This window comes from Clytia hemisphaerica, unplaced genomic scaffold (assembly GCF_902728285.1).
Source record: "Clytia hemisphaerica strain Z4C2 unplaced genomic scaffold, Clytia hemisphaerica genome assembly, whole genome shotgun sequence".
NCBI classification, from domain to species: domain Eukaryota; kingdom Metazoa; phylum Cnidaria; class Hydrozoa; order Leptothecata; family Clytiidae; genus Clytia; species Clytia hemisphaerica.
The window spans coordinates 64,604-92,343 of NW_027104218.1; the positions used below are offsets into that span (position 1 = coordinate 64,604).

General features: G+C 35.2%; 2 protein-coding genes and 1 long non-coding RNA gene across 3 annotated transcripts; 1 reads left to right on the plus strand and 2 right to left on the minus strand.

The window, feature by feature from the left end:
- Positions 1 to 335: 335 nt before the first annotated feature.
- On the minus strand, positions 336 to 14,896 carry LOC136815764 (uncharacterized). The gene is made up of 4 exons (XM_067072213.1): positions 14,752 to 14,896; positions 5,249 to 5,489; positions 2,512 to 2,673; positions 336 to 833 (listed from the first exon to the last, which is right to left on the minus strand). Exons 2-4 carry the CDS (start codon positions 5,454 to 5,456, stop codon positions 406 to 408), a joined length of 798 nt encoding a protein of 265 aa, XP_066928314.1. The 5' UTR covers positions 5,457 to 5,489; positions 14,752 to 14,896; the 3' UTR covers positions 336 to 405.
- LOC136815753 (uncharacterized) lies at positions 11,753 to 13,267 on the plus strand. The gene is made up of 3 exons (XR_010847758.1): positions 11,753 to 11,808; positions 12,170 to 12,303; positions 12,947 to 13,267. It is a non-coding gene; the product is annotated as an uncharacterized lncRNA (long non-coding RNA).
- Positions 14,897 to 15,809: 913 nt separating the features above from the next.
- LOC136815765 (crk-like protein) lies at positions 15,810 to 24,631 on the minus strand. Its single transcript, XM_067072214.1, has 8 exons — positions 24,499 to 24,631; positions 23,978 to 24,097; positions 23,278 to 23,419; positions 21,663 to 21,761; positions 20,644 to 20,772; positions 20,079 to 20,198; positions 18,978 to 19,067; positions 15,810 to 18,448 (listed from the first exon to the last, which is right to left on the minus strand). The coding sequence occupies exons 1-8, from the start codon at positions 24,522 to 24,524 to the stop codon at positions 18,299 to 18,301; spliced, it is 876 nt and encodes a 291-aa protein (XP_066928315.1). The 5' UTR covers positions 24,525 to 24,631; the 3' UTR covers positions 15,810 to 18,298.
- Between the last annotated feature and the right edge of the window lie 3,109 nt (positions 24,632 to 27,740).

Consider the following 27,740-nt stretch of genomic DNA (forward strand, 5'->3'; position numbering starts at 1 on the left):
CACACTTAAAAATTTTGAAACAAAAGAACAGTCGAAGCTGAGTCAATTATTACTAATTTTTATAAAAATTGCAATCGTTGAAGAGGAAAACATTCATTGCAAAAAGAAAGAAAACTAGGATGATTCTTTGTGAAAGCGGGAAAATTTGTACAATTTGGCTATTTAAAATTACTTTTTAAAAGAACAAAACTTTTAAACAAGAAAAATGCAAAAAAAATATTTAGAAAAGCGAGGTATAAAGTAAAATTCGCAAAAATTTACAAAATAATTTCGAAGATGCAAGGTACTAGGTAACTAGGAATCTTGAAAATAATGAATTCTTAATAAATTCTTAACACACCAAGTAAAATATCAAAATAGCCTGAAAAACCATGAAAACTAGACTTGATTGATACCAAGCTAGATTTAATACTGGGGTTGTCCTACAGGCTGCATAGGGTATTGAAACATAGGCTGGCTGTTATAACCTCCACCTGACATCTGATGTTGCATTTGAGGGTAACTGGGCGTGGTTGGGTGGTAAGAGGGCGGTGGAGCGTGATGCTGATGTGGATTGTAACTTAACTGATCATCTAGAGGGGCACTTCCGATGCTCATAGCGCCCGCATTACTTCGGATTTCCGTATCACCAATATATTGTACATCGGATGAGCGATGTGTTTTGGACATACAACAAGTGCATAAAACCAGAACACAGGCTAATAGCAAGATGACTGATGTAATACAGCCTACATAATATGTGTAATTGTCTTCGAAATCAGTACCCCCTTTCGGCTTGAATAGTTCGTCGCGTGCGAACGTTCCGTATAATACACCCGTCATTGCGCTTGCCGCTAAAAAGAAAACATATAATTTGGGTTAAAAAAACTTCATTTCAAATTCCAAATGAAACTTCAAGCAATTACTACAAAAATACTTCCACTATGAGGAACTATGTCATTCAAATTTCTCCTCCAATCTCAAATCTCAAATAAAGCAGCTTGGTCGCTTCCAGGTTTTACTTTTGAAAAGTTGAATCAATTTCTGGAACTACCGGAATCCTTAAGTCACTAGGCTGCTTACTCCCATTAACGGATTCGTGCTCCTATGAGCAGCAATATTTCACGCAATAACGCAATCTCTTTTCGAAATTCACTCATTCACTCAAATTTTTATAGAGTTTCACGCAAACCCGATTTTACAGAAAGTCGGGAAAATGCAGTTTTGTAGAAGTCTTTCATCTAGACTATGAAGTCACCCATTGGAAAAGAAACATAAAATTGGATGAAGATAGCCTACGGGTTCCACTAAAACGTATTTAGGATTTTCCCTAACACACTCTTGGAATGAAAAGGAGAATGAAAAGGAAAACTCAAAGTTCAACCGTCTTCACATTTCTACATTTTTAAAACCCAGGCCGATCTCCACTTGTGCGCGCTTCGATCACATTTTTTCGAGCAAACACTCTTGGAATGAAAAGGAGAGCTCAAAGTTCAGCCGTCTTCATATTTCTACGTTATAAAGAGTTTTGAAAAACTAACTAACGTCCCCATGTATCCCAGGCTTTATTTACGTTACTTATTGACGCCAGAGAATAGCGAGGTTAAGCACGGGGTTATTTTGACCGTAAAGTGCGATACCGTAGGCCTGTACATAACTTGCACAAGCAAACCATGCAAGTGAAATCTTATGTACAGGCCTATGGTATCGCACTTTACGGTCGAAATAACCCCGTGCTTAACCTCGCTAATACCCTGGTGTTGGCTGTTGTGAGTTCCCTCTTTCAGAGGGGGACTTCTCAAAACAATACGTCATATAAAAAGATCTGACGTTACAAAGTTACACTGTAATGCAATGGTTTCAAATCCAGGAACAAATGAAATCTGACGTTTTGTTTTTAAATTACGTAATCCTACGGGTTCGAAAATCAGAAAATACCAGGGTATTATCTAGCGCTATCAGTAAACATCAAAAAGCTGATAATACACAGGGAGCGAGCTTGTTAACTTTATTTGGGAAACGAGGATTACGGCGCTCTGATAAAGACTCTTTGGAAATTTTTGCGTCTAATCGACTGGAAGACGTTATAGGAGCACAACCAGTCCCAATTACCCTAGGCTACGTCATATCTTCCTTCGTTTCGAGCGTAAAACTCCTACTCTTCGGGATATGAGCACTGCTCTTGTTTTGAATATTGAAATTCACCGGATAAATCGCATGCGCACTGAGGTTTTAATGATACAGCAGAGTTTCGAAACCTTAGCCAATCAGCTGTGTTTTAAACATTCTTTTATTTGAAATCTCTAATGATAAACATCTTCTGTGAAAGTTGTCTATTATGTTTAATCCTATTAATAAACGAATTACCGGTGGGGGTCACTAGTGGCCGCCTATAGCAGTGCCTATAGACCAAGAGTAAGGCTTGGAGCTGTCTATTCTGTAGACTACAATTACCCATGATTGATCTTGACCGTGAAATTGTCAATAAACGATTATTTTTAAAACAAAGGAAATCAAAATGAGAAATGGTACCTGCAAGTAAAGTGAAGAAAAAGATGGTAGCTGCGTAACATTCTCGACTTTTGTATTGTGTTCGCTTCAGAATTACGATATGTAATATGGTGGAGATAAAGGAACAGCAAGCAACCACGATGTATAAGACGAGTACGATATCCAGTGTTTGACTTGTATAATCTAAAACAAAAATGAAGTATGTTATTTAAAAGCAGAACAGCACTCTTAATAAGGAAATTAATTACGGGATTAGGATTATTAGTGATTGGACCATTGAGTTTCAAGCTCGAAGGGCTAGAGGCGAAACTTTAACCCTTCCCAGGCAAGAGAAATCGAAGCTTATTTCCAATCCAAAACGCGTATAGAACGCGTTTATTACGTGCCGGATTGTATCTAGTGGTTCCTTTGTTTTGGAGGACTACATTTTTTGAAATCTAGCGATAGATTTTAGTTTCAATTGACGTCTTTTTTTAAGCTGGCGAATCTCGCAAGGAAAATGGAGGAAAAAATCGATGAAAATGACCAAGAATTGCCGCTTAAAAATGAGGTTTGCACCCCAGAAAAATGCATTATTAGAGAAGGAACAACACCAAAAGACACTCTGACCTGCAGGAAGTGCCACCGAGATGTTCATTATGATTGTTCTGAGCTATCAATCTACCAAATACAGATTTGCTTAACGTTTAAATCTCGAAGTTTTCAATGCCAAAGTTGCGTTAAGATCTCGCCAGAGCTGATTGAACGAGTTGAAACATGCAAAAACACCAAAATCGAAGGACTTCAAAAGAAAATTAAAGCATGTGAGAACATCATGAAAGTACAAAATGAAGAAATTTCCCAACTGAAATCAAATGATGTGAACTTTCTTACAAAAGAAATCAAAGAAAGCCTGGAAACAAAGATGAGCATACTTGAGAAAAAGATAGAAACAAAGATCGAGAACATCTTAATCGAAAAGAAGCAAGAGGCGAAAGATGTTAGTTATGCTGAAGCTGTATCCAAACAGATTAATCTAAAATCAAATTAGGTGGAGAAAATAACTCGATGTGAAACAGTCGGCAAACAACGATCCACATCATGTAACCTAATTTTCCATGGAATCAAAGAACATCTGGAGGATCCCGAGAATACAACGAAAATCTACGACGAGAAATTTATCAAGTACAGAATCCTTGGAGTACAACTGGGTATCAAGGGCATAAAAATTATAAACACACAGAGGATTGGAGTATTCACGGAAGGGAGAGAGGAGGAAGAGAGGTATCGACCAATCAAGGTAGTATTCGAAAATGAAGAAGACAAGAACAAAGTCTTGAGAGCCATCACGACATACAAAGGCCCTCCTTCATCCTATCGAGCAACAGAAGACCTCACAATTATTGAACGATTGGCAATCAAAGAATTGTGCAAGAGAGCACATGAGCGCAATGCTCAAATGAAGGACAAAAACATTCAATTTAAAGTCAGGGGAAGCCCCAGAACAAAACTTTACCTAAAGAAAATTGTAACAACGAGCAATTGTAAAAAGACAGGTTCTTAGAGGCCCACGGCGTGCCTTGAACCTCAATCCTTAATAAATAATAAATAAATTCGGTGTTTGTGTGAAAACTACGCCCAGGCGTTCTGTATGGGAAATAAGTGGTTTCATTCCCCATCCAGGATTCCCGCCTCTAGCACTTCGGGCTTGATGGATTGAACTCAATGGATTGAACACGGAAATTTTCATCTTATTTTGATTATTACATCAGGGAGGTAAGCGTTAATTTTCAAAGATTATACTTGATATATAATCTGTTTTGTTTTTTTTGGACACATTGTACTCTCTCGAATCAAAGTCCACCAGTACTTTTAGCACTGATATGAAAATGGGTCTGTGTATAGTCCGTATAAGAAACCCCGGTCTGTAAGCCTTTTGTTTCAAGCTTGAGCTTGCGTTACGAAATTAGTTTGTTTTGCTCGCCCTTTTTAACTTTTGAACCAATCCCATGAGGAGTATTTGGTAACGTGATTTTGGTAATTGATTTTTATAATCGTATTACACGCTTTTTTTTATAAGAATGGTGTAAATCCATTTCATCATGGATATTCTTAACTTTTTTGGGAGATTTATCCTAAAACATTCTTACAGCATTCTTAGGTTAGAATCCTAATTCAGACTAGATTTAACATTTAGTACATACATCTCAAAATTCCATGATGGTGATATTCTTAGCATATTCTTAATTTTTCGGCCATTTTCATCATGGACATTCTTATAAAGTGTATTCTTATTATAAAAAAAAGCGTGTAACAAAGGAAAAAGTTAACAAAAAGTTACGACAATAGGCTTCCTTTCCAGACCAGGGTTTGTTATACGGACTTCGCTCGAATTTGAATCTCTATTATTCGAATATTTCTGTGATTTGAACTAGATTATTGGTTCCCTCCAAATGGAAAATGGTTCAAATTACTCTCTGTACCCTTGGTTTCAAATAAATGCCCCCCCCCACTTGTTAACTTTTCGAAAATTTCCTAACCTCCCGGACCTTATCAGGACCCCCCCCCCGTTTATTAATTTTTAAGAATATTTTCAGCTGTCAAAGAAAAGTCCCATAATTTGATCTAAATAGCCTGATATTAGCCTGATATTTTTCTCCGCCCCCCGTTTATTCGAACCCCCCCCGTTTATTTGGAACTAAGAGTAATTCAAATTAATTCTTTTATCCATTGAAGATCGAATGAGAGGTATTATTCTTCTAAAATGTAGTATTCTTACCATCATATCCAACCTTTTTGAATTCAAAAATAAGACCCCGCACTCTCCAATTATCGTAACCTGTGTATTTCCATGCGATCAAACCATAAAACCACTTGCCACTAGCTTGTACCCAGTTTGTTGTCAACAGACATACTAAAGATCCTCCAAAAGCAAGTATGAGGAGGACCAATGATACACCAAAGACATGCTTGTAATAACAACCCATTTTATGAGCCCTTCATCCACCTTTATCTCTCATCTGAAACGGAAAGAAGAAACGAAATTAGAAAAAACGTGAACCGGGGGAGGGGGGACCGATAGGTGATACAATCATGGTCGTAATATTTAAGAAAAAAGGGAAATCCACCGGGAAGTTTTGAAATCACAATTGATTTGTAAGTGCTCTAAAGTAGGTTTGAAGGGTAGAGTTTTAACTCTAAGTTTTAACACTAGACTTAGGACCTTAGGGTCTGAGGATCCAAAAGTTCAAAAATAGTCCAATAAGGCTCAGAATATAGCCTGGAAGTCTGCCAACCCCTCCCAAATTGAAATATTCGATTAAGTTAAAGAGATAGCCCAAAATCGACTTTCTCGCCAGAACTTTAAATCTTGAAAAACGTTAAAATAACCGGAATTCTCATTCTATTTCGACCATGATTGTAGGTATGAACGTGGTGCAAGTAAGAATAAAGGGATTTTAAGAGTTTATCTAATAAACTCAGTTTTATTCGATAATTTTTTGATTTTTATTCTCTCGAGGGATCATTAAAACCAGTTCAAGAAAAGGGTGCATTCTGAGTTAAGGAGCTGTAAACACTTTTTATAAGAGTTAATAAGATTTTTCAAGGTGCCAAGGAGTTTGTTCGAGCTATAGAGACTGACAGTCACAAGTAGTTTAAAGTTTCCCAGTCAAAAATAATTTAAGGGACAAGAAAAAACGAAGCCAAACAAAGCCAAGCTGAGGTTTTGAGAAGGGTTTCACAAGTTCACAGGTTTTTAGATTCTTATCTACTTATTACAAACCTTAAGCCCAGGGCTGGGAGGGGGAGGAACACTCAAATTAAGCGACCGACTGTAGGTTGGACCTTTCAGGATACTTTCTACGTGTCCCAAAGTACTGAAAGGGTCAAAAGACAGTGAGCGAGTGAACAAAAACTTTTGACAAGGCTTTGGAAATTTAACTTTTTTTGCCTTAAAATTGACAAAACTTTTCAAAAAAGTGTACCGTAAGTTGGTTTTTAAATCGAAAGTCCAGCCCCCCCCCCAACGGGATCTTTTTAAAGAACACTTATTCTACCACACGCTAATACAGAAAAATCTAACTTTAAAACTGAAAGACTTGTGCGCGCTGCAATCGCACCTTTTGGCTTCAATCCTTTTTGCTTGGAAAAAAGATTACGTCATAAAAATGAAGCGCGCACTCGAAAATAAAGTTGAACACATTTCAACTTTTTTCAACCGTTACGTCAGATCGCGCCAAAGGAATTGCTTCATTTTTCTTTTGATCAATAGCGTAGCTTTTGTAGCTTTCCGATCGCAGCGCGCGCAAGTGGAAACCGGCCTTTACAAACTAATGCTAAGCTGATATTTCAAACAGGTGTTTACGTTCGACCTCACTAGAAAGAAACAAATAATTATTAAACTCTCTTTTTGGCTTGTATTTGTAATTGGATTTACGAACAAGGTTTTTAAGTCGACTCCAGAGAGAATACACGTTTCTTTATAAGAAAAAACTATATAAGAACATTTTAAGACTTCGCGTACTCTAAAACAAATTTCTTAAGAAAATACTTACAAACTGGTGAAAATAAAAACATGTTAAAAACATTTTTAGTTTAACACTGAAAAAGTTAAGAACATCCGAAGTGAAATTTTTTGGATGTTCTTATAAAAAAGCCATGTAATGTCAGAGATTAGAGGGTCGTTTACAAAACTGTTAACTCAACAGAACTCAACAATCTATTAGTTTGGCTAAAGCAACTATTTTAAAAATATACCATAAAGCATCAGTGAAACAGGGGTGTTACGAACAAGTTATAACGAGAATTCACACTGAGTGAAAACCATTGAGTTTAAAGCCCGAAGGGCTAGAGTTCAATCTCTAACCTTTCTCAGGCAAGAAAAAGTGAAGCCTTAAAAAATGCGCCGCATTTTTGACGACAGTTTGAATCTAGCAATTCCTTTGTTAACGATTGATATTTTTTTCGAAATTTAGCGGTTAATTTTAGTTTCAATCTGTCATTTGTGTAAAAACCAGGCGAACCGCTCAAGGCCGCGCAACTTTGGTAGGATTTGTTGGCTTCAAATCCTACCAAGGAGATTGACTTCTAGCCCTTCGGGCTTATACTTCATTGGTGAAAACACGGGAACACGGGTTTTAAAGTTACTTCGAATAAACGTCCCCCTTCTTTTAAACGCCCCTCCTAAAAGGAAAATTATTTAATAAACACCCCCCTCAAATAAACGCCCCTTCGAATGTATGCCCCCTCTAGGGGAGGGGCGTTTATTAGAAACTTGTGACTTTAATACTACAATACCAGTGTTGATTGGAATTGAAAAGGAAGATTTTAGTCATCTCTTGTAACCAGAGTAGTTTTCAATGCAATTTTAATCGTTGAACCAAAGAAATTTTGCACTAAAATCCTGATAAAACAAAGGGTATATTTGCTCTAAATATTCGACTTTAGACTAAAATAATTCAATAAACGCCCCCTTTCTTTAAACGCCCCCCTCGAATAAACGCCCCTCCTAGCTTTAAAAAATAATAATTTATCTCCACTCCACCATTAATAAAAATTTAGCTATAGAAAAGGATTATCCTATCCCCATTGGAATTTAGCTTGTTTATGATTTCCCCACTGGTAAAAGAAATTTTCACAAGTCACTGAGACAGTGTCATAAATTTTGAAACCCTTACTCACAACGAACTAGAGCCAATTTTTAACCCAAAAAATCAAGTCGATTAAATAAATTCAAATCTTAAATCAAGAGAATTAACTCAGCGCCAGAATCAACTTAAAGCTCTACAAAACAGCCCTGTTTGAGTAAGAGAAACTTATGAGAAACTTTATGATAAAAGGGTTCAAATCAAGGAGGTGATGCAATACGAGAATGAAGAATCTCATGTTTCCTTAAGAAAGGATTTCAAATTACAATCAAAGTCATAATATTAGTTAAAAAGCGAGATTCCTTGCTAAACTTTAAACACCAAAAATTATTTTCAGAAGTTCAGTATTATTACTGGGAGTAGAATTTTAACTCTCACGATCCTTAGGATCTCAGGATCTAAAAAGCTCAAAATTGTTCAAACGAGGCTAAGAATATAGCGTAGAAGTCACTTGAATCAAAGACACTTCGCTATACAAGTGTCCTTGCTTGAATCCCTCCAAAATAAAATTATTCAATGAAATAAAGTGGAAGTATAATTATTGCTCGAATTTTAATTCTACAAGACGTTGAAATACCCAAAATTCTTAAGAATTCTCACATCATTACCTACTTTCTCTTTTAACTAAAGCCAAGCATATACCAACACTACCTTCAAAAAAGTTTCCTCAAGCAGGACAAAAAAAGTCTATTTTCATAGTACAAGTCGAAAAAAGATTTATAAGTCACTCTTAATCTCATCTCTCATCGTTGAGTTAGTTGTAATAGGTATTCAATTCTATAGATCTATGTTTTTATTATATTACTACTTTCTTTTACTAAACAACGATAGCCTTAATTAAGTGTTGTTCTTAGCTGCTACTCAGAACAGGTCGTTAGAATATTTTAAAGAGCGCTCCTTTTTTGAATATCTAACCTTAGTTGCAAATTTTGGAAAAATCTAGTCTTCAAAATTGTAAATAAGCTGGAATATTTTGTGTTCGCGAGGCAAAAGAGTGATTTCTTGTGATGAGTACTCAAAATTTGTGTTCTTATTCTTATAAAAAATAGTTAGAAGAGGTATTTAGATTTAAATGAGTAAGAATGCATTGTAAATGAGATTTTAATACCATTAGCCAGTGGTATATCAAATAGATTTTTTATAAGAACTTTTTGAAATTGGAATATTTTTAGCACAAAAAAAATGTAATTAAGAACATGGTTATTAAAACGCGGACAATCTTTAAAATTAATTTTCATTGGTCTAGACTCTTAATTGACAAAAGCTTGGCTAATCCATATTCCCATTTTTTGTGAATTTTCGTTATGGCAACAAGAAAGCGTCATTTCATGACAGTACACATTTTTTATAAGCAACGTTGCTAAGACTCCAGTAAAACATTTTTAGATGATCTAAGCATGGCAGACGATAGCCCTTGACCCAGAAGCATAAATATGATTTAGATAATACAATATCAGGGGTGGTCAAAGCGAATTTTTTCAGAAAAATGAGCTAGAATGCTAAACAACCCCAGCCCTGGCCCAGAAAATTGGAGTTGCTTATAAAAAGAATGTGTAAGGCATCAGCACACAAAACCTCAAAGAGGCAAAAGGAATGCTTAAGCCATAAGAATGTTCTCATGAAATTCTATGAACCCCAGTAATAAAATTGCTCAGCAAGCAAATTTTCTTAAGATTCCACGAGGGCTTATCTAGCAGAAATTGTTTTTATGTTCTTTGACTCAAACGACTTTTTATCACAAAATTCATGAATAGCAAATTACACCTCATTACACGTTTTTTTCTACGGACCACTTATCAGCGCCATTCAGACTATCAAAAAGCTATAAGTAGCCCTCGGGCTAGCCTCTCCCAAATAACTCTTTCAAAGAGGGTTTCTTAAAGACAACTATTCAAAACTTGAAAGAAAATAAAAATGTTTTGTTTGAATTCATTTACTTTTGGTGTATTTTCTAGCAACGTGGAGGCTAATTTTTCAAATTACCCTCAGGCCGAACTATGATTTGCTTAGCGGTGTCACTAAACTTCAGCCCCCCTAACATGGAAATGCTTCTAACGGCATACACAAAGTAAGGAGACCTCCCCCTTTAGGTATTATTCTTTCCGACGGGTATCATGTTGTGAAACTAACGCAGCAATATTCATTCTTTTGGGAGGGGATTAGCACTGACCTCTATAAACCCTGGGATAAGATATAACCACCATCTTTTATCAGAGTTTTTTTAATGTGGTACCCGCAAAGAACATATCGGATCGTTCTCGGAATCGTTAAATTTTTGCCTAACATCAAACGACGCTATATCACAAGTGTCCAGGAAAAAGTAAAGATCTAGTGCTCTCGATGTATTACATTGCTATTGAGTGGTGTACCAGTAGAAAATCCCAATCAAAGATATTAGGCTTCCGTGATTGAGAAGCTTTCTTCAGGGTATATATATCATTGAGTTTAAAGCCCGAAGGGCTAGAGTAGAATCTCTTAACTTTCCCAGGCAAGAAAAGGTGAAGCCACTTATTTCCCATCCAAAACGCGACGAGAGCGTCATGATTACGATGACGACGGATTGTATATAGCGATTCCTTTGTTTTTGAGGACTGCATTTTTGGAAATCTAGCGATAGATTTTAGTTTCAATCTGGCGTTTGTGTAAAAACTACGCGCGGATGTTCTGGATGGGAAATAAGTGGTTTCATTTCCCATCCAGGAATATATGAAATACCCAAGATGGGAATTTTTTCCTAAGTAGGAAATGACGTTTCCCTTTTGATGAATTATCAAGAAGATGTTGAAATATCGGAAGAAATCTCTCCGCCCCGGCGATGGGAAATCTTTAATTTACACCTTATCGTCTCACAATTTCGGACCATTGAGGTCACGGTTAACTACTGGCAGGTGTGAAGATTTTACCGAATAAAAAAAGGTTTAAGAGAGAATAAAAAATGGCGGGTGGGAGCGTGGAAACGTCAAACAGGTGAAGGTTGAAGGTACAAAGGTGAATTTGGGCAAAAAGGCGTTTTAGGTAAAAAAGGGGATTAGGGCAAAAGAAACATATCGAAATATAGGATAAACATTCAAACATAAAAGGATATTTCAAAATTATAATTTAATAAAATTTAGATTATTTAAGAAAAAATAATATATCAAAAAAATTATTAAAACGGAAAAATCAAAAAGATATTAAAAGTTAATAAGTTTCAGAATTAAAAATAATCGATGAAAATAAAGAATTGGAGTTGGAATTTACTATTTGGGCTTTATTCATCCTATTTGGACAATTTCTATGTCGTACTGGATAGCTTTTTGTAAAGTGTCCCCACTGACAAGAAATCAAGTCAAAAATAGGCCAAAAAGCCTCCTTTATTTTAGATTTTGGAAAAGAGAAACTCTCAAGAGATTTCCCAAAGATCCTGGAGGGTGGATTGCTTGGAAGAATTCTACCTTTTGAAAATGGAAAATATCAAAAAAGAAATGTTTCCATAAAAAAACTTTTGATTTCATTATGATCTTCTTACGATTTCTGTTTGAAAATTGAGAGAATAGCGTCTTAATAAATTTGATTGGAAATTTATAAGAGTTTCTATTGAATTTCGATCACGTGGTCATGAAAGGCGAGAAGTATATAAAGATGGCTAGTTCTCCAGCCAAAATATCAACAAACGTCCAAGGAAAAGTAACCAAAGCAACTTCAAATTAAGGTAAGAATAAATTTTTGAAAAATGAATAAATTTTGAAAAATAGATAAATTTTGAAAGATGGATAAATTTTGAAAAATGAATAAATTTCTTTGAATGTCTTTATAGAAGATCATCATGTTTTGTTTAGTTACGTCATTTCCACCATTATTATGGAAGCAAACGTTCGAATCTGTAGGGGCGATCCCTTACGTAAATCGAATGTTTTCCTCCTTAGTGATAGAAGTTTACTTTGGTCTGTAGGACTGAGAGGTGTTTTTGCCAATCCGTGTTGAAAAATAAGTAACAATTTTAATCTTTAAGAACACACAGAGAAAATTTTTGCAACAGAATTTATCATAATTTTTCTTCAAATTTTTCCTAGGTATTTTAACCGGTGACCGGTAAGGAAGAACAAAAAAACGAAGATGAATAAATCAATGATTGTTTCCATGGCTATTTTATTGACAGTATTTTCATTCACGCACGCTGCGCTGGACGATTGTGTGGGCTTTGATGGTAAGCAAAATCTCCAATTTTCGGGTCAGGGCTGGGGTTGCTTAGCATTCTAGCAGACATTTGCTCGTACAATATGGAAATATTTCACTCGTTCCGGATTTTCCGTATATTTTCTTCGCCTAAAGGCTCGGAAAATATTGTACGGAAAAATCTCGGAACTCGTAAAGTATTTCTCATATTGCACTCGCAACTGTCCGATAACTATTTCATATATTGATGCATATTGGGTTAAGAGCCCTCGTCTGCCATTGAGAATTTTATAAAAACACGAGACTATAATTTGAAGAAAAGAATGTGAAACTACAATACTGATTTGTACTCCTTTTAAAGGCCATTTAGTAAAGAAACTAAGTGTATCAAGAACACCTTCATTTTCGATGAAACTTACATTAGAGAATACCTTATCGGGAAAAACTTCGTCGGGGAAAATTTTCGTCGGGGAAAAATTCGTCACTTGCTGGTAGTTGGTAAACGCATTAAGGCCGGGGAAAATTTTCGTCGGGGAAAATATTCGTCACTTGTCCAAAATTTCGTCACTTTTCCCCGACAAAGTTTTCTCCGGTAAGGTAGTCAACACAAGATCATTCGAACATTATTTAGATTTTAATCAAATAGTTTCAACTTCCACTTTCTCTTATTTTAGGGTCAAGGGTATCATCTGGCCAACAAGTGAGATTTGGAGCTTTTTGTCTGACGTGTGCAGGTGGAAGTTTATCAAGCTCCGCATGTCTCGGGCGGAAAAGAGCGTTCTTAAATGTCCGAAAACGTAACGTGATTGACCATTTCGGACGCGAATTGGATGATCTTTTGAACGAGTATGAAAATTGAGTATCCATCATTATGAGATTATTTTTAAAATATTTGATTAGATATTAAATTTTTAAGTTTGCAGTTATTTTGTATTATATATAATTATTTGTAATAGGGTATTTGTTGTTTAAAGATTTTAAAGACCTTCAGATATAGAAAATGAGAAAACCTCTATTTTTATTCACTATGGGGCAAATTTTTGAAGAAATTACACGAGCGATGCAAGTACGAAAATTTTTGAGTAATTTCTCTCGTTTTGGTTGAAAACTGCAAATTCTAAGATGTAAAAAAGCAATGGGGCGCAAAAATTAGAAATCAAAATTTTGAAAAAATTAAAAAAGCCACCCCCACCCAAGGAACCTAAGACTCGTCGTCGTTCCCATCCTCTCTTAAATTTTTGCCGCCTTTGATTAGCTGTCCATCTGCCTCCATGAATATTCATCTTACAAGCCATTGGTGAGCGGTAGAAATTCACTTCACCATAAACGTCATACACGTCACTTGATTTCCATTCTTGATCATAGATTTCGCGGCAATCTGATGCGTTTTTGACGAGCGCGGCAAACTGTCTGTCGCTCACAGCAGTCGCGTTTTTTAAAGAGTTGAGCGTCATAGAAAAGAACAAGCAGCATGCTGAATGGACCTACCTAATGCTTAACATCAGATTAAAATAAGAAAAAAGTGACAATAATAATTGTACAAAAATTCAGAATGGAAAAATAAAGCTTGTGTATTGAATAATGTAAAATGGTAAAAAGGAATTTCCCCAAATACGAAAATCACTTAAACCATTCAAGCCCAAAAAACCTTTTAAGCTGTTTTTGGCCCAAATTTGCCCAAAAAAATTTTCCTTAAAAAGCTTGATCCGTCACATTTTGGGCATTGCCATTTTGCATCATTGTGCAAAAAATCAACATTGAGAAAAGCTATATTTTCTTATTTGGTTAAAAGGAATTTCCCCAAAATAAAAAAATCCGTTTTTTAAGGCGAATAAGAATTTTCCGGGAAAAACCACTTCAGCCATTCTTTAGAGAATCTTGCCCTCTATCTTTGTACAAAAAATCAGAAAAAAGTAATGACAGGATTTTGCACGAAGTCCAAAAATTATTATCTATTTTTATAGGTAGTTTTTGGCCCAAATTTGCCCGAATAAATTTTTTCTCAAAAATCGGGCACCGTCACGTTTGCCATTTTGCATCATTGTGCAAAAAATCAGAAAAAACTAATGAGCCAATCCTGAGAAAAACTGGTAACAGACGGACGGACGGACGGACAACGAACGGACATGGGTTAATTTATAGAACCTCCACCGGGGTACCCGGAGGTAGGTCCAAAAATAAACATACTCATATTGTGGGCTGTGGGCGATCCCTTGTTTACGAAGCAAACTCGTAACAGAACCACTAGTAATGTGTAAATTAAATTAATAATGAGTTCGTCCACCGTATCGTACTTTTGTTTTCTATCTTTTTTTGCCGATATCGCCACTGCCGGTGCCATACCATGCCGATTGTAATACTTTCGCCTACGTTGGCCTCTCTATTTGAACTTTTTCTTTCGACTCCCCATCCCCAATTCATAAAAACGTAAGAAAGAAGTGGACTTTTCAAATGAATAAGAAAAAGAATGATACCTTACCTCGATTTTCGCTTGCAACAGTCTCTTTATTTTGACTGCGATTTCACCTCCTTTCATTTCCTTGAATTCATTCATTTTTGATAATAGCCACATTTCACCAGTATTTATTATTTTGATTTTTTTATCATAATTATTATTTATCATCTTAAATGAAAGAATACAAATACAGAGATATAACGCCCAAAACTAGAATGATGTATATGTATATGGTAATATGATTTGCTTAGGCGGACCGCCAGATTTTAGTTGTTTTTGCAAAAGTAAAAATCTGATAATTTGATGAAAGATGTTTTTATTTGAAAATAAGGGGTGATAAATCTGCTATTGATGCTTTTTTCTCATTTTTAATTATACTTTTCAACTTTAGGTAGCTTTTTTGAATTTTGAACATTCTTTTTCAAAATGGAGACCCCGTTAAATGCTCCTACCCTACTTCACTGGACTCAGCGTCATATAAAATTATCAAAAAGCAAAGTTCAGCCAGAGGTAGACTCTAGTCTAATGTATGATACAAACCTATTTGTTTTCCATATCATTTGGGCGGCCCAGTTGTTTTTACACCCCTCCCACCCCATTAGCGGCGTCTTATAAAGGAAAGATTGTGTAATTGCCAGGGTGTACCTTTGAAAGAAGCAGTAGGATAAATTTCACAAACTCGCAAAATTGCGTGATGGCTGACTCGTTCTTACGAAATTTTCAAAAACACAATTTCAGCGTAAAATGGTCTGCAAATATGCTATGTATGCTATGCATGCTTTCCTAACCCGACAAATTTTCGTCTGATTCGCGAAAAGAAACTTTAGAAACGATTTTTTTGGCATGCGAGCTTAAACATTGCGAAAACATTTGGATTTAAACAGAACTTATTCAATCGGGACGAGATGGAGTTTTTACAAGCTCTTATTTGATGTGGTTGGTCGTTAACCAGTAATAAAACAATTTTGTTACTTTTTCTAAAGAACGCGTCATTTTATAACTTCAAATGACCAATTATTTAAGTATAATCTTATAAAAACTTCATCTCATCTGAGTCAGTCAAATAATACAGAAACAGAAAATAATAATAATATACTTTTCTCGAATTTATACAAGACTTGTCTTAAAATGGGGGAAAGTATACCAAAAATTGGATTGATACTAAAAAAATTATTCTACAAAAGTTACACATACTGTAATGACAATTTAGTTTAAAATATTCTATTGTATTGTTTTTATTCATAAATGGAGACAAGGGGCATGACTAAAAAAGGTTCAACCCACTCAGCTACGAAACGAAAATTTGACCAATAATTTATAAAAAAAGAGAATTCAAAACTATTTCATTTTAAGAAAAACAGCTGAAAACATGTCTCATACTGGCTCAAGACAAGATAAAAGTCGTTATAACAAAAAACATATATGACTTGACTTGAAACTCAAAACCATTCGAATTGAGTTAGAAACAGAAAATATGGGGGGGGGCTTCTCTAATATAATATTTTTGCGTGCTATTGAAAATATTTTTATTCGAAAAAAAAAAAGATTTTTAGAAACGTGCTACACAATAACATAATCAAACAAAAAATAATATCGTGAAAAATATACATTACAAAAAGGTATAATAAAATCTATAACATAGCAAAAATTAAAACAGAAAAACAGTATAAATAGAGAGATACCGTGACAAGAGAATTTTTGCGTGCGATTTATTTTGTGAGCCAGAAATTTTAACAAAATTGGCGAAAATACAAAAATTCGCGAAAACGCAAAGTCTAATATGTAGTTAAACTTATCCGAGTAAAGTATTGACAAAAATAATTCCCACAACAAAAATCAACCTATTTAGTCATCTCAAGAACCTATTTAATAGTCAATATCTTAAACAGTCGATTGAATCAGAGACACAAAAAAATCACCAAAAATAAAAATTAACTAGAAAATTTTAATCATATTCCTCAGTACAAAAAAACAATTTACATTATGACGCACGATGGCCCTAAAATATCTCTGTTTCATCACCGAATATTTGGTCTTTATCATATGTGAGAAAAAGAAGACATTTCAGGGCCACCGTACTTGCGCTTTGAATTCATTCGAGATTACATTATTATAACAGAAAAAAAGATAAAAAATATTGATGTAAATTATGGCAAAATCAGACGAGCTGTTTTGTTGCAGGAAAAGATACATACACCCTTCAATTATACGAATTTAAACCTTGCATCATAGAAATTCCCCAACTCCTTACAAAAATTATCACTCCTTTTTAGAACAATGAGGCTCAAAAATGCCAAAATTAGAACGATTTAAGAACAATGGCAAGCCTGGACTGTTTGAATTTAAGCTTGTTAAGAGTCAAATTAGAAAGAATAGTATGTTAAACCTAAAATTCATTAGTATGTTAAACCTAAAATTCATTAGTCTTGCCCTAAAATAGAATCAGGGTAGAAGGAATCATTATGAATTCAAGGTGCCGAAAAATATAGGAACAGCTGAGTCTCAAAAAAAGAGTTACTGATTCTTATAAAAAACGAGTCAAGTCTCTCCTTATGGTGTGTGATTTTTTGTGTCTAATTGGAGAAGTAACACTTCAAAATCTAGTTTAAGGATGGAATTGGGGTCAGAATAAGAAGTTAATGGGGATATAGCACATAACTATCAAAATATCATTAAATCATGATCCAGCCGCCAAAACATGCGTACAAAAAAGTGTAGTTTTCAAGCAAAGGTCTTCTATTGATACATATCATAATCACCATTCAATTGGGAGGTGCATTACCATCTTGTCCACAACTGAACAACAAATCCGTATAAAAGAAAATCACCAAATAGCATTACAACAATCATTGAATAAAATTCCCAACGAAGGATTTCATCAAATCTAGCGGTGGGGTTTGTTTTTCTTCCAATTACATTAGACTTTATTTAACAGCACCACCAGCAATTTCAATACATTCTCAGGTCAAACCATGTTTTAGTAAACAAATATCCTATTTCACTCCAATTTGGAAAGCTCATAATTCTGAGTTTCTTTTAGTAGGCAAACCATCAAAATGTAAGATTTTCAGGGGGTTCTTGTTGAGCTGAGGCTAGCATGCGACCGTCGTTTCAACGTTTATCTAACGTCCCGTAACGTCAATAAAACGTTTTATGAACGTTGAAACAACACTGCGTACCAGATGGGCAAAGGTGTGATAGAGAGTTGTGCGTTATTTTAGTACTTACATTTAGTCATAAAGAAGACTTTGAAGTAAATTTTCATAGCATATAACTTTGTTTGTGTAAACCTAACTACACTATGAAAGACAAAATATTTTAAATCTTATTTTGATCTATATTAAAATTCATTAAAATTTTTCGCGTGTTATTTTCTATGTTTTTCCAGGGAGTTGTTTCATTTCATAAGACCTCTATCTATTAAAAGTACAACCTTTAAACTCAACACCCAAACACACTCTCAGCTCACGTACGAGTTGAACATTCCCCGAAACTCGAGAGTAGAACCATATTAATTTAATACCTATGAATTGTATTAAGAGAAATACATCTAAGGAGTTATCCCGAGTTATTACGAGTTGTTCCACGCATCTACGTCTTGTGGTGAACTGGAAACTATTTTGACGTAGCGGAACGGGAAAATTCCTTTTTTACCATTTTTTAATTGTCCTTCCCAAATGCCATCCTCACGCATCTTAAGCACTAAAATTCTCTCTCCTTTCTGCAAATAAAAAATAAAGAAAAAAGAATCAAAATACAGTGACACATTAAGGAAAGAAGAAAAATTTGGGATTTCAAGGGTTTCAAGGGTATGAATTTTTCACCTCACGGGTCCCCACAATAATATTGATTTTTCAAGGGTTTCAATGAAATTTTGAAGGGCATGAAAAAAATCAAGGGTGTTTCAAGGGTTCCAAGGAATTCAAGGGTCGCTGGCCACCATGGTAATTGAATTATCTTTACTGATTGCTTTATAAGACATTTTCGAAGAGACTTTATTAAAACCTGAAACATTAACTTATTTGCATCCAAAGTTTCAAAAAATCTAGAAAATATGTTGATATCTCGTATAAGCAGTGGTCAAAGCTGACTTTTTTTTGCCTGAGACACAGCATTATTAGCTCACTTTTTTGAAATTTGGCGAATTATAATTAATTCTGAGGATGAATTAAGCCTCTTTATATACTTCACAGAGACGGAAGAACTATTAACACTGTATAAGAAAAAAAAAACACTTCATATTGACATACCTGAAATTTAAGTTCGTAAGGGTCGTAGATACTAGGGACACGATCTTGAATCGCTTCTGCGATCGCTGGTACCGTCGTTGCTGTTGGAACCTGAAAAAATGAATAACAATTTTAGAATACATTTTATCATCATCATGTTTCGACTGCGGTCCAGGCATTAACGATCCTTCCTTCTCCAAACGTCCCTATCCCTCAAAACTGTTTTGTTGGGGGTCTCCAAAGAAGAAGAGAGTAAAGCGATTTCGATAGCAGTGTCTGGCAAATCAAGTTTTCCATAAATCTGAAGAAGTGTGGGAAAAATATATGGTGCGAAAAGTGAGGGTATGTCAAAACTCTGAGAGTGAGTAAGAACAACAGGCAAGCTTTGTAAAATGATCTGAGCATCTACGATACATCGTAAGAGGATCTAGCACCCAGGATGGCTTTGACAGCCCGCTCTAAACTTTTTCATCCAAATTTTACAAGAATATTATAAAATGCTCAGGTTTTTATACGATCTAAGAGCCTAGATCTACTATCAATCAAAAATATACATTTTAGAAACCCAGTCGCTTTTCCTTTCATTTTCAGACAACTTTCAGGAATTTTCACTTCAGCTTTGAATGAATGGACCTTTACCATATCTCTTTTGAGCAGAGCATTATGCTGGTTAGTCCAGGTTAGTCTGTACACAAACCCGATATTTACGGCTAATTTCAAAATTCATTGCCGTTGGGTAATAGAACTGGGGTAGAGCTGATAGGTAACAAATATTTTAAATTATGTTAAAATCTCTGCTGTGGGGAAGGTTTTGACCCTCACTGAAAAACATTTTTGCCTGCGGCACAGTAGATTTCTTGAGAATTTGCAAACAAAATTTCTTTGATATTTTGCTTTGTGAAGGTGGGGCTAAGTTTTTTGAATTTAGCCTGGGAATATTTTCTCCTTAGCCCCACCTGAAAAATCCTGGGAGCTGGAATTTCAAAACGTTCCAATCGCGTTGTTGACGATCAGAATTGAAAACAAGATGACGGACTAGTCAGCTTTAAAACTGGACGGGCTTCCTTTTATATGGGAAGCCATATCCAGTCAAGTTGCTAGCGATCAATGAGGCAGACTTACAGTTGAAGGTACTGAAGTATTGTTGGGTGTCGTGTAACCACCAGATCCTGTTGTGATGCTTGGTACACGGGTTGAGGTGGATGAATTTGACATGGTGTTGACTGTGGATGTCGTCCGTACCTAAAAAGTGTTGCAAAAATGAGAATCAGTATTTGTTCGACCAGAGTCTTGTCAAAATGGACAGATACTATCATAAAGGCTTAGTCTGGTTAACATATTGAGTTTGAAGCCCCGAAGGGGCGAGAGAGGAATCCTCAACATTTCTCAAGCAAGAAAAGCGAAGCTTTAAGTTTGCCCCACATTTAGAAATTATGTTTGGAAAACATGCAGGTCAAACATTTGGATAGGAAATAAGTAGCTTCTTTTCCAATCCAGGAGTTTTGGATCTAGCCCCTCGTGGCTTTGAAATCAATGGCCTAGCACACCCTTCAACTTGTAAATTGTTTAGAGAGAGAATAGTTGAAACACTACAACAACAGTACAAATTGAAATCAGATTTCACATGGATGTATACTTTAGTATCTAAAAATTTAATAAAAAAAGTTAAAGAAAGCTGTTTCCATACCACTTCGACATAATTAGCAGGAATCATTCCTTCTTTTCCTTGACTATCTCTTGCTAACCACCATTGATCCTCCTCTTTCTTCAATATCGTTAAATTGTCATTCTTGCGGAATGGTAAATCCTCTGGATCCTGTATTATAAAAAATCATTCATTCATTTCCATTCAGAACATTCTTAATGCAGCCTCTTGTCTACATTCGGGTAATTCCTGGTAGTTCACATCTTTTCTCTCCATTTTTTTTATTAATCTTGTATTATAAAAACTTTATGGGGATATTTTTTCAAAATTTATTCACTTAATATTAAATCTAACCTTATTACACGAATATTACTAGTCATTTTATGAACACGAATTAAAATATTTCGTGTTAATAAAAACCCCCTTGATCAAAACCAGTCATTGTTTCCTTGAAAAATCAGAAAAATTTGTGTTGATTTCAGATCGTTCAAATTTCAAGGCCATTGAATACTTGTCTAGTAATATTCGTGTAATAAGGTAGAGGCCATAATTATTTTAGAAAGGCAGGGCAGTGTCCGTTGGCCAAAAAGGGCACTTTTAGTGTTTTTCCACTAAAAAGGCTGTTTTTACCAAAACTTTCATGATTTTAGGCGGGGCAGGGTTCGTTAACCGGACGCTAAAAGGGCAGGAAAAATGGCTTAAGGTATCGGTAGGACATTCTTATAAAGCCCTGCTTATGGGGAAATTTCTTCTCAAACTTATCTATTTTTCTCCTCTTTTAACCTCTTAATTGCCAACCTCTTAATTGCCAAAGGAAATTTTTACAGCTTTTTTTCAAAACCTTATGGAATTTCCATGGGGATAACTACACCTACTAATCCAAACATTTCCACTCACTATATACAACCAATGATTCAAACAATTAAAAATATATTTTAAAATTCATGAACAAAAATTCTCAAAGTTAATCAGTGGTTTTATACCATCATCAGGTTCATAAAAATGCTCTACTTTATAATTTCACCAGAGTTAGACCACTCTTTTTTTCATCTTTTACTCACATTTCCAGGAAAATTATATTTCGCTTTCACTTTTATCGATTCTTGTGGTGGAGCACGTGCTGCTGGAGCTTCAGGTTCCGGCTCAACTTGTCGTGCTGCCTAAAAACATGAAAACAATATAATATAAAACATGGAAGACACCAGGTCCAGCTTTCAACAGTGGTCAAAGCAAGCAAAGTTTTCCTTCTGAGACGGTGAATGGATTTACATTGCAAATTAACACATATTTTTGGAACTTTGGTATTATAGAGACAGAAAAGCCTCTGTATGTACTTCACTGAGACAGAAATTTTCCTAAAAGAAAGAACTTTAACAATGTTTCACTAAAAAAGTGAAGGTGAACAGCTCAGAAAATTTAGTCCAAGGATGGAGAAAGAATTTGAGAAAAAAAGGTCAAAGAATCCCTCCCCTGATTTTCAAATTTTGATCAGGGGGGGGGTCAACATCCAGATACCAGACCCATAGCCGGGTGGTGGTGTCTTTTTTTCCTTTAAAAGTCTGAAAAGTCAAGTTGGTATTGATGGGGGTGGGTCCCCCTTTTTTAGAAAAAAAGAGTTATCCTCAGTTGGTATTGATACCAAAATAGGGGGTGGGTACCCCTTTTTTTAAATAATATGATTCAAAAGTTGGTATCCATATGAAAATGACAGCAAAACTTTCCTAATTTTTGCCCTTATAGCTAGAAAACACCCCGGGGTACATATCAGTCTAAACAGGTTTCAATTGGATTTGTTTTAGCTTTTGAGTATAATGACTTTAAATGAGTAATAAATATAAATGACTTTGAAGTTTGTTTATTTTGGATATTTTCAAGTTTTATTTTTGATCAAGCCCGAAGCAAAAACATTTTTTCTGTGATAGCATTTGGTAATGAGTGAATCTATTCTGTTCTAAAATTATGTACTAATAATAGCTCTCCTAGTTTTTGCACATCAATTATATTCAGATTCAGATTGATTTTGCTAGCTTCATTGGGTTTGTTTTTATTATATTGTCAGTTTTCTTCAGTCATTTTCTATTTTAGCATATGACATTTTTTGTGTTGTGTTGAAGAAAGAGTATTTCAAAAATGAGTTTTTTAAAGTTTCTCTTAGTACCCTGTTTGTGTGGGAGGGGGTGGGCCCCCTTTAAACAGCTTTAAACTCAAATTTGTCAGATTGGTATTGGTATTAAATTAGGGGGTGGGTCCCATGATATTTTGTCAAATTCAAAAAGTCATGTTGGTATCGATACCAAATTAAGGGGGTGGGTCCCCCTTTTTCTGAAAATTATGATTTTCAAGCTGGTATCGATACCAAAATTAGGGGGTGGGTCCCCCCTTTTTCTGAAAATTATGATTTTCAAGCTGGTATCGATACCAAAATTAGGGGGTGGGTCCCCCCTTTTTCTGAAAATTATGATTTTCAAGTTGGTATCGATACCAATTTTGGGGTGGTGGTGTTAACTTAGCTCAAAAGGTCAAAAGTCAGGTTTTTGGGCTATGGGTTGGTATCATAAATATTGACCCCCCCCCTGTTTTGATCGCTGTAGCACTACACTTAAACCAGCCACTATATTGTACTAAAATCCTAAACGAAAATAAAATTAAAGCTAAAAAGTTATTTTTTATACTTACTGGCTCAACTAGAGTAGTTGTATCCAAAAAATGACGTTTATAAAATTCTACGATATCAGGCAAGTCATTGAATACTTGATCTCCAATGTGATACTGCCCTTGCCGATGCGTGATAATGTAGTGGCTGACTTTACGGTTTTCACTAAAAAAGTATTAAAACGTCTTTTTTTAACAGATGGGCAATAAAATATGTATGGCTATAGTAAAACTGGATGATTTGGACCTTTTTGGGAGGGCTATAATAACTTATGATTTAAGAGTGAAAGAAAAAATCTGATTTAATATTTGAAATCAGTCATTGTCAAGTTTCAGAAAAATATAAGATAAATTTTTTAGTCACATTAGAAAAAATCATCTCTTTTTTTCTAATTTTGATTTCCATCTTCATTCTCTTAGACTTGAATCATTCTCCTCAAAATTATCTTTTCAACAAGGGGTTACTTTTAATGATAACGTTTTTCCAATTAGGAGTAATGTTTAAAGTTTTCTTAGAAAAAAAAATGAAATCAATCAGAACAATGTGTTAGCCACATTTCTTTCAAAAGATGAAAACAGGCCTGGAAAGAAGGAAAGCATCTCTGTGCCAAAACTACATGTACGCTCAAAATTTGGTCTTTAAAATGCATATTTTCTTAGTATATGCATAAACTATAATACACTATTCCCAACCAGGCTTGTATATAAAATATTTTTATTTTACCTGACAGATAAAACATATCCCCCTTTGCACGAAGTACTGTCTCGAACCAGAAAAAGACCAGGGCTTTGATTCAGTAAGATCTCTTCTGATGTTGGCCTTGAAATTTCCCCATGATACCAACTAAAAATAAAATCATGTAAAAAGAAATATTAGCATCAAAACACTTTGTTTGATCTATACTTGTTTCAAACAGCAAAATCAAAAGCAAATTATTACACATTTCTTTATAAGTAACTCAACTTTTCAGGTTAGGCCTGGGGTTGCTTAGCATTCTTCTAGCACTCATTTTCTGAAAGATTCTTAATTTGTCCACTTCTGATATTAGGGCATGGGCTGTGATTTGTCATGATTAGATTATACAAAAAACTTTCACTTTACAAGATTTAATGGCTAATTTAAGGCCTTGAGCCTTAGCACCCTGGTTAATAAAATATTGCGCTAAAGTGTAGACTGTGATAAATTATGATAATTTACCACAATAATCAATGTCAATCAAAGTAAATTGAAAGAAGTTAACTTACCTGTACATAAATAATCTATCAGCCATTGTGTATATTATAAATAAATCTCCCAATTGCAAAAAATAAATTCAATTTGAAAAAAATGCTACCATACAACAACATATAATTTTAGCATTTTCGTGCTTTATTTCTTTTCTATGAAAAATAAAAAAATGATGAACCAGTCAGTATATATTCTATGTCATTGACCAAGAACATGTTTTTTTCAGCAATAAATCAGGGGTTTGAAGGGGGAGATTTGTCTGTGCAGCAGTCCTGGTAAAAAGAGGGGATTTGTAACTCTATAAGTATAAACTCAGCATTTAACAACACAAATGAGGTGACATCACAACAAAAGAGTCCATAACTCATGAACTTTCACTGTTAGCACGCCTTTTTAACATTTGGTTTTCCATCAAAATAGATGATACTGATAGTAACCGCTGCCGATATATTCATGATAAAGAAAAAACCAGCGTGTGTCATGGTATCTCTTCGAAATCTATGAATGGTAAGCCTATATACCTGTGAGAAAACATACTAAAATTTCTTTTTAAAAGTCCTAACAGAGACTTTGTCAAACAGTGTCAGAACAAAAAATCTGCTTGCCTCAAGCTAATGCAGTCCTGTGAATTCAGACAAAAACATATCGGCACGTAAGTGCCGACCAAAACCGCCCGTGGGCCGGCAAAATTTTGCCGGCCTAATGGAATAAAGCGAGAATGGCATTGCCGAATGCCGACCTGGATTCACAGGGCTGTAATGTGATGGTCTTTTCTTCTTGTTTGGTAAGTCACGTGAGTAAACAAATGACGTCTCACGAAAGCCGTCTATTGGTTTTGCATATTTTTCAATTTTCATAAATTTTGTATACAATTCAATGTGGCAGAAGGAAAGGCCAAAAGGTCTATACAAAGTGGCCGATAAAACTGATTGTCTACAAAAATTTGTTGGCTATGCAGGCCGTTTAAACAGGGAGATCCAGAGACATAAACATCAGGCTGTTTTTTTGGTTTTCACAACAGTCAAAGCGATAAAAAAGCTAAAAAAAAGATCTGAGCAGCCCATTGTCAGCACCTTAGACTGACTACCCAATTCCTCTCACATGGCATGGGTTGACCCGGGTGAAGGTTCATTCACTTGCCAAGTCAACAGCTGCGTGCAGCAACGAAGGTTAATTACCACTATACAATCAGAGCCTATTAATCAAGAGATTCAACAGGGATACTCGCAAATGGCAGTCTGGGAAATCCTTCTAATTGCACGCTTTAAATGCCTAGTTTTGAACGCATAGTTGCACAGCTATCTAATTCCTAAATTTTTTAGAGTGTCTTTACCTGGCAATTTCACCTTCCAAATCATCAAAATCAATACTATAACATAGGGCCAGCCCAGGTCTAGGTCCCAGGCAAAATATAGGTTGCCCCAAAGATTAAGGTCCCCCCGAATATTAAAAGTTTTTTAAGCAGCCTCCAGCCCCCCAGTCCTATACCTAGTATGAAATATTTGTCGATTTAATATCGTTTTTAAGAAAATCACATCTCTATTCTATTGCCATTCTTGAGATCTTAACGGTTTTTAAGATAAAAGCAGGTAACGTCATTTATTTCGTGGGTTAAAATTAAAATGACTATAATGCACAGTAGTAAACTGCCATATCTTGTAGTAATCAGTGGCATCTTTTTGCGCCCTTTGTTTTTCAGCACACCTTCGAAAAACCTCCGCTTGGGGGGCATTTGCCCCCCTGCCACCACGCTACTGTATAATGGTTAATTCAAGATGCTAGACACAAGTGAAAATAAACAGAATTAATAAACTGTAAAATGGAAAGTTTTTGGATAAAAACGGGGTGATATAAAGAAAAATAATAGAAGAAATAGTCAGCCCCCAGCTGAAATTGAAATTCCAGTCCCCCCAAAATATCAGGGGGTCCAAATATTTAGCTGTATTTTAGCCGTCAGGTACAAAATGCATAAAACATAATGCATATTGCATAATACATAATAGTATTGTGTAATTTACAGAACGATTTTATATTTTCTAAAACTCTCCTTTGTAGAGGCTAAAACCACGAAAACCTCTTTTATGAAGAGTTTCTTAAGTAAACATTTCAATTAGAGGGATTCCGGAGGGATTTCCCCAGACATGATATTTACTTTTTGAATTCGAACGAAAGAGAAAACATTCAAATCATACATAACAACAAAGGGTTTTCTGTCAGCATAAATAATTAGAAGATGCAACAGATCAGAAAGGTTTCCCCCTTCTTCTTTCTCCAAAAAGGTAAACACATAACAATTGGTTGTAAAAAGATTCGAAGTCTATTTTTCTTTGATCTAGCTTTCGCATGAAGCTCTTTAATTTATATTGTCTGGATATTGGCTTATCTAACAAAAAGCATTCACATGGTTAATGCTTTGTAAAAAGGAAAACCCGTTGAAATTTATTAGCAATTGTTCGACAAGATCTCTGAGAAAACCTAGAATAAAGATCTTGCTATAAAATTTACGTTTTCGAATTAGAAGTGTAATATACAGAGGAGATATTTTCGTGTTTTTTCTACACTATACTACGATCTGTAAAATACGACTATGAAAATCAAAATGGCGACAAGCATTTTCAGTGGATCATGGATTTTCTTCATCACCATCAAAATTAAAGGGAAGAATTCTCTTCAAAGTTTGACTTTATCCCTCCCGGGTGACGTATCTTTTAACCATATTTTGAAAAATATTTTTGTGGCAAAAATGATAAGAAAGCAGATCTCGCTTCGCTCGCGTTATATTTCCCGTAGTTCTTGATGTTTAGGAAAACTTTGATGTCAAGATAAGCGGAGTGAAATAATAGACAATTCAACTTTTTGCCCCCAGAAAGATAGAAATTTGGTCAAATTAGTTCCAAAAAGTGAATTAAAATTCACACAATTTCCCTTGTTTCTTCTCCTCTTTATTCTGCTAAGGGTCTGAGGGGCAGGGCCAAATGTCAGCTCGCAACCATAGTCCCCCCGGAAGGCAGCTAGGACACGCAGACAGCGCGATAGCGCAATTTTATGTTGCTTTTTATCAAATTACTTTGTCATAACTTCGATATCTTTTCAAATTCAACAATGACTTAGATTTACAGCAAAATAATTATCGACATAGATATTTAAAGGTCCCTTTTTACGAAGAAAGAACTCTAGTTTTTACCGCCTTTTGACAGTGTAGACCTAAAGCTCTAAAACAGCATCTAATAACATGAAAACCAGGATTGAGCCGAGAACG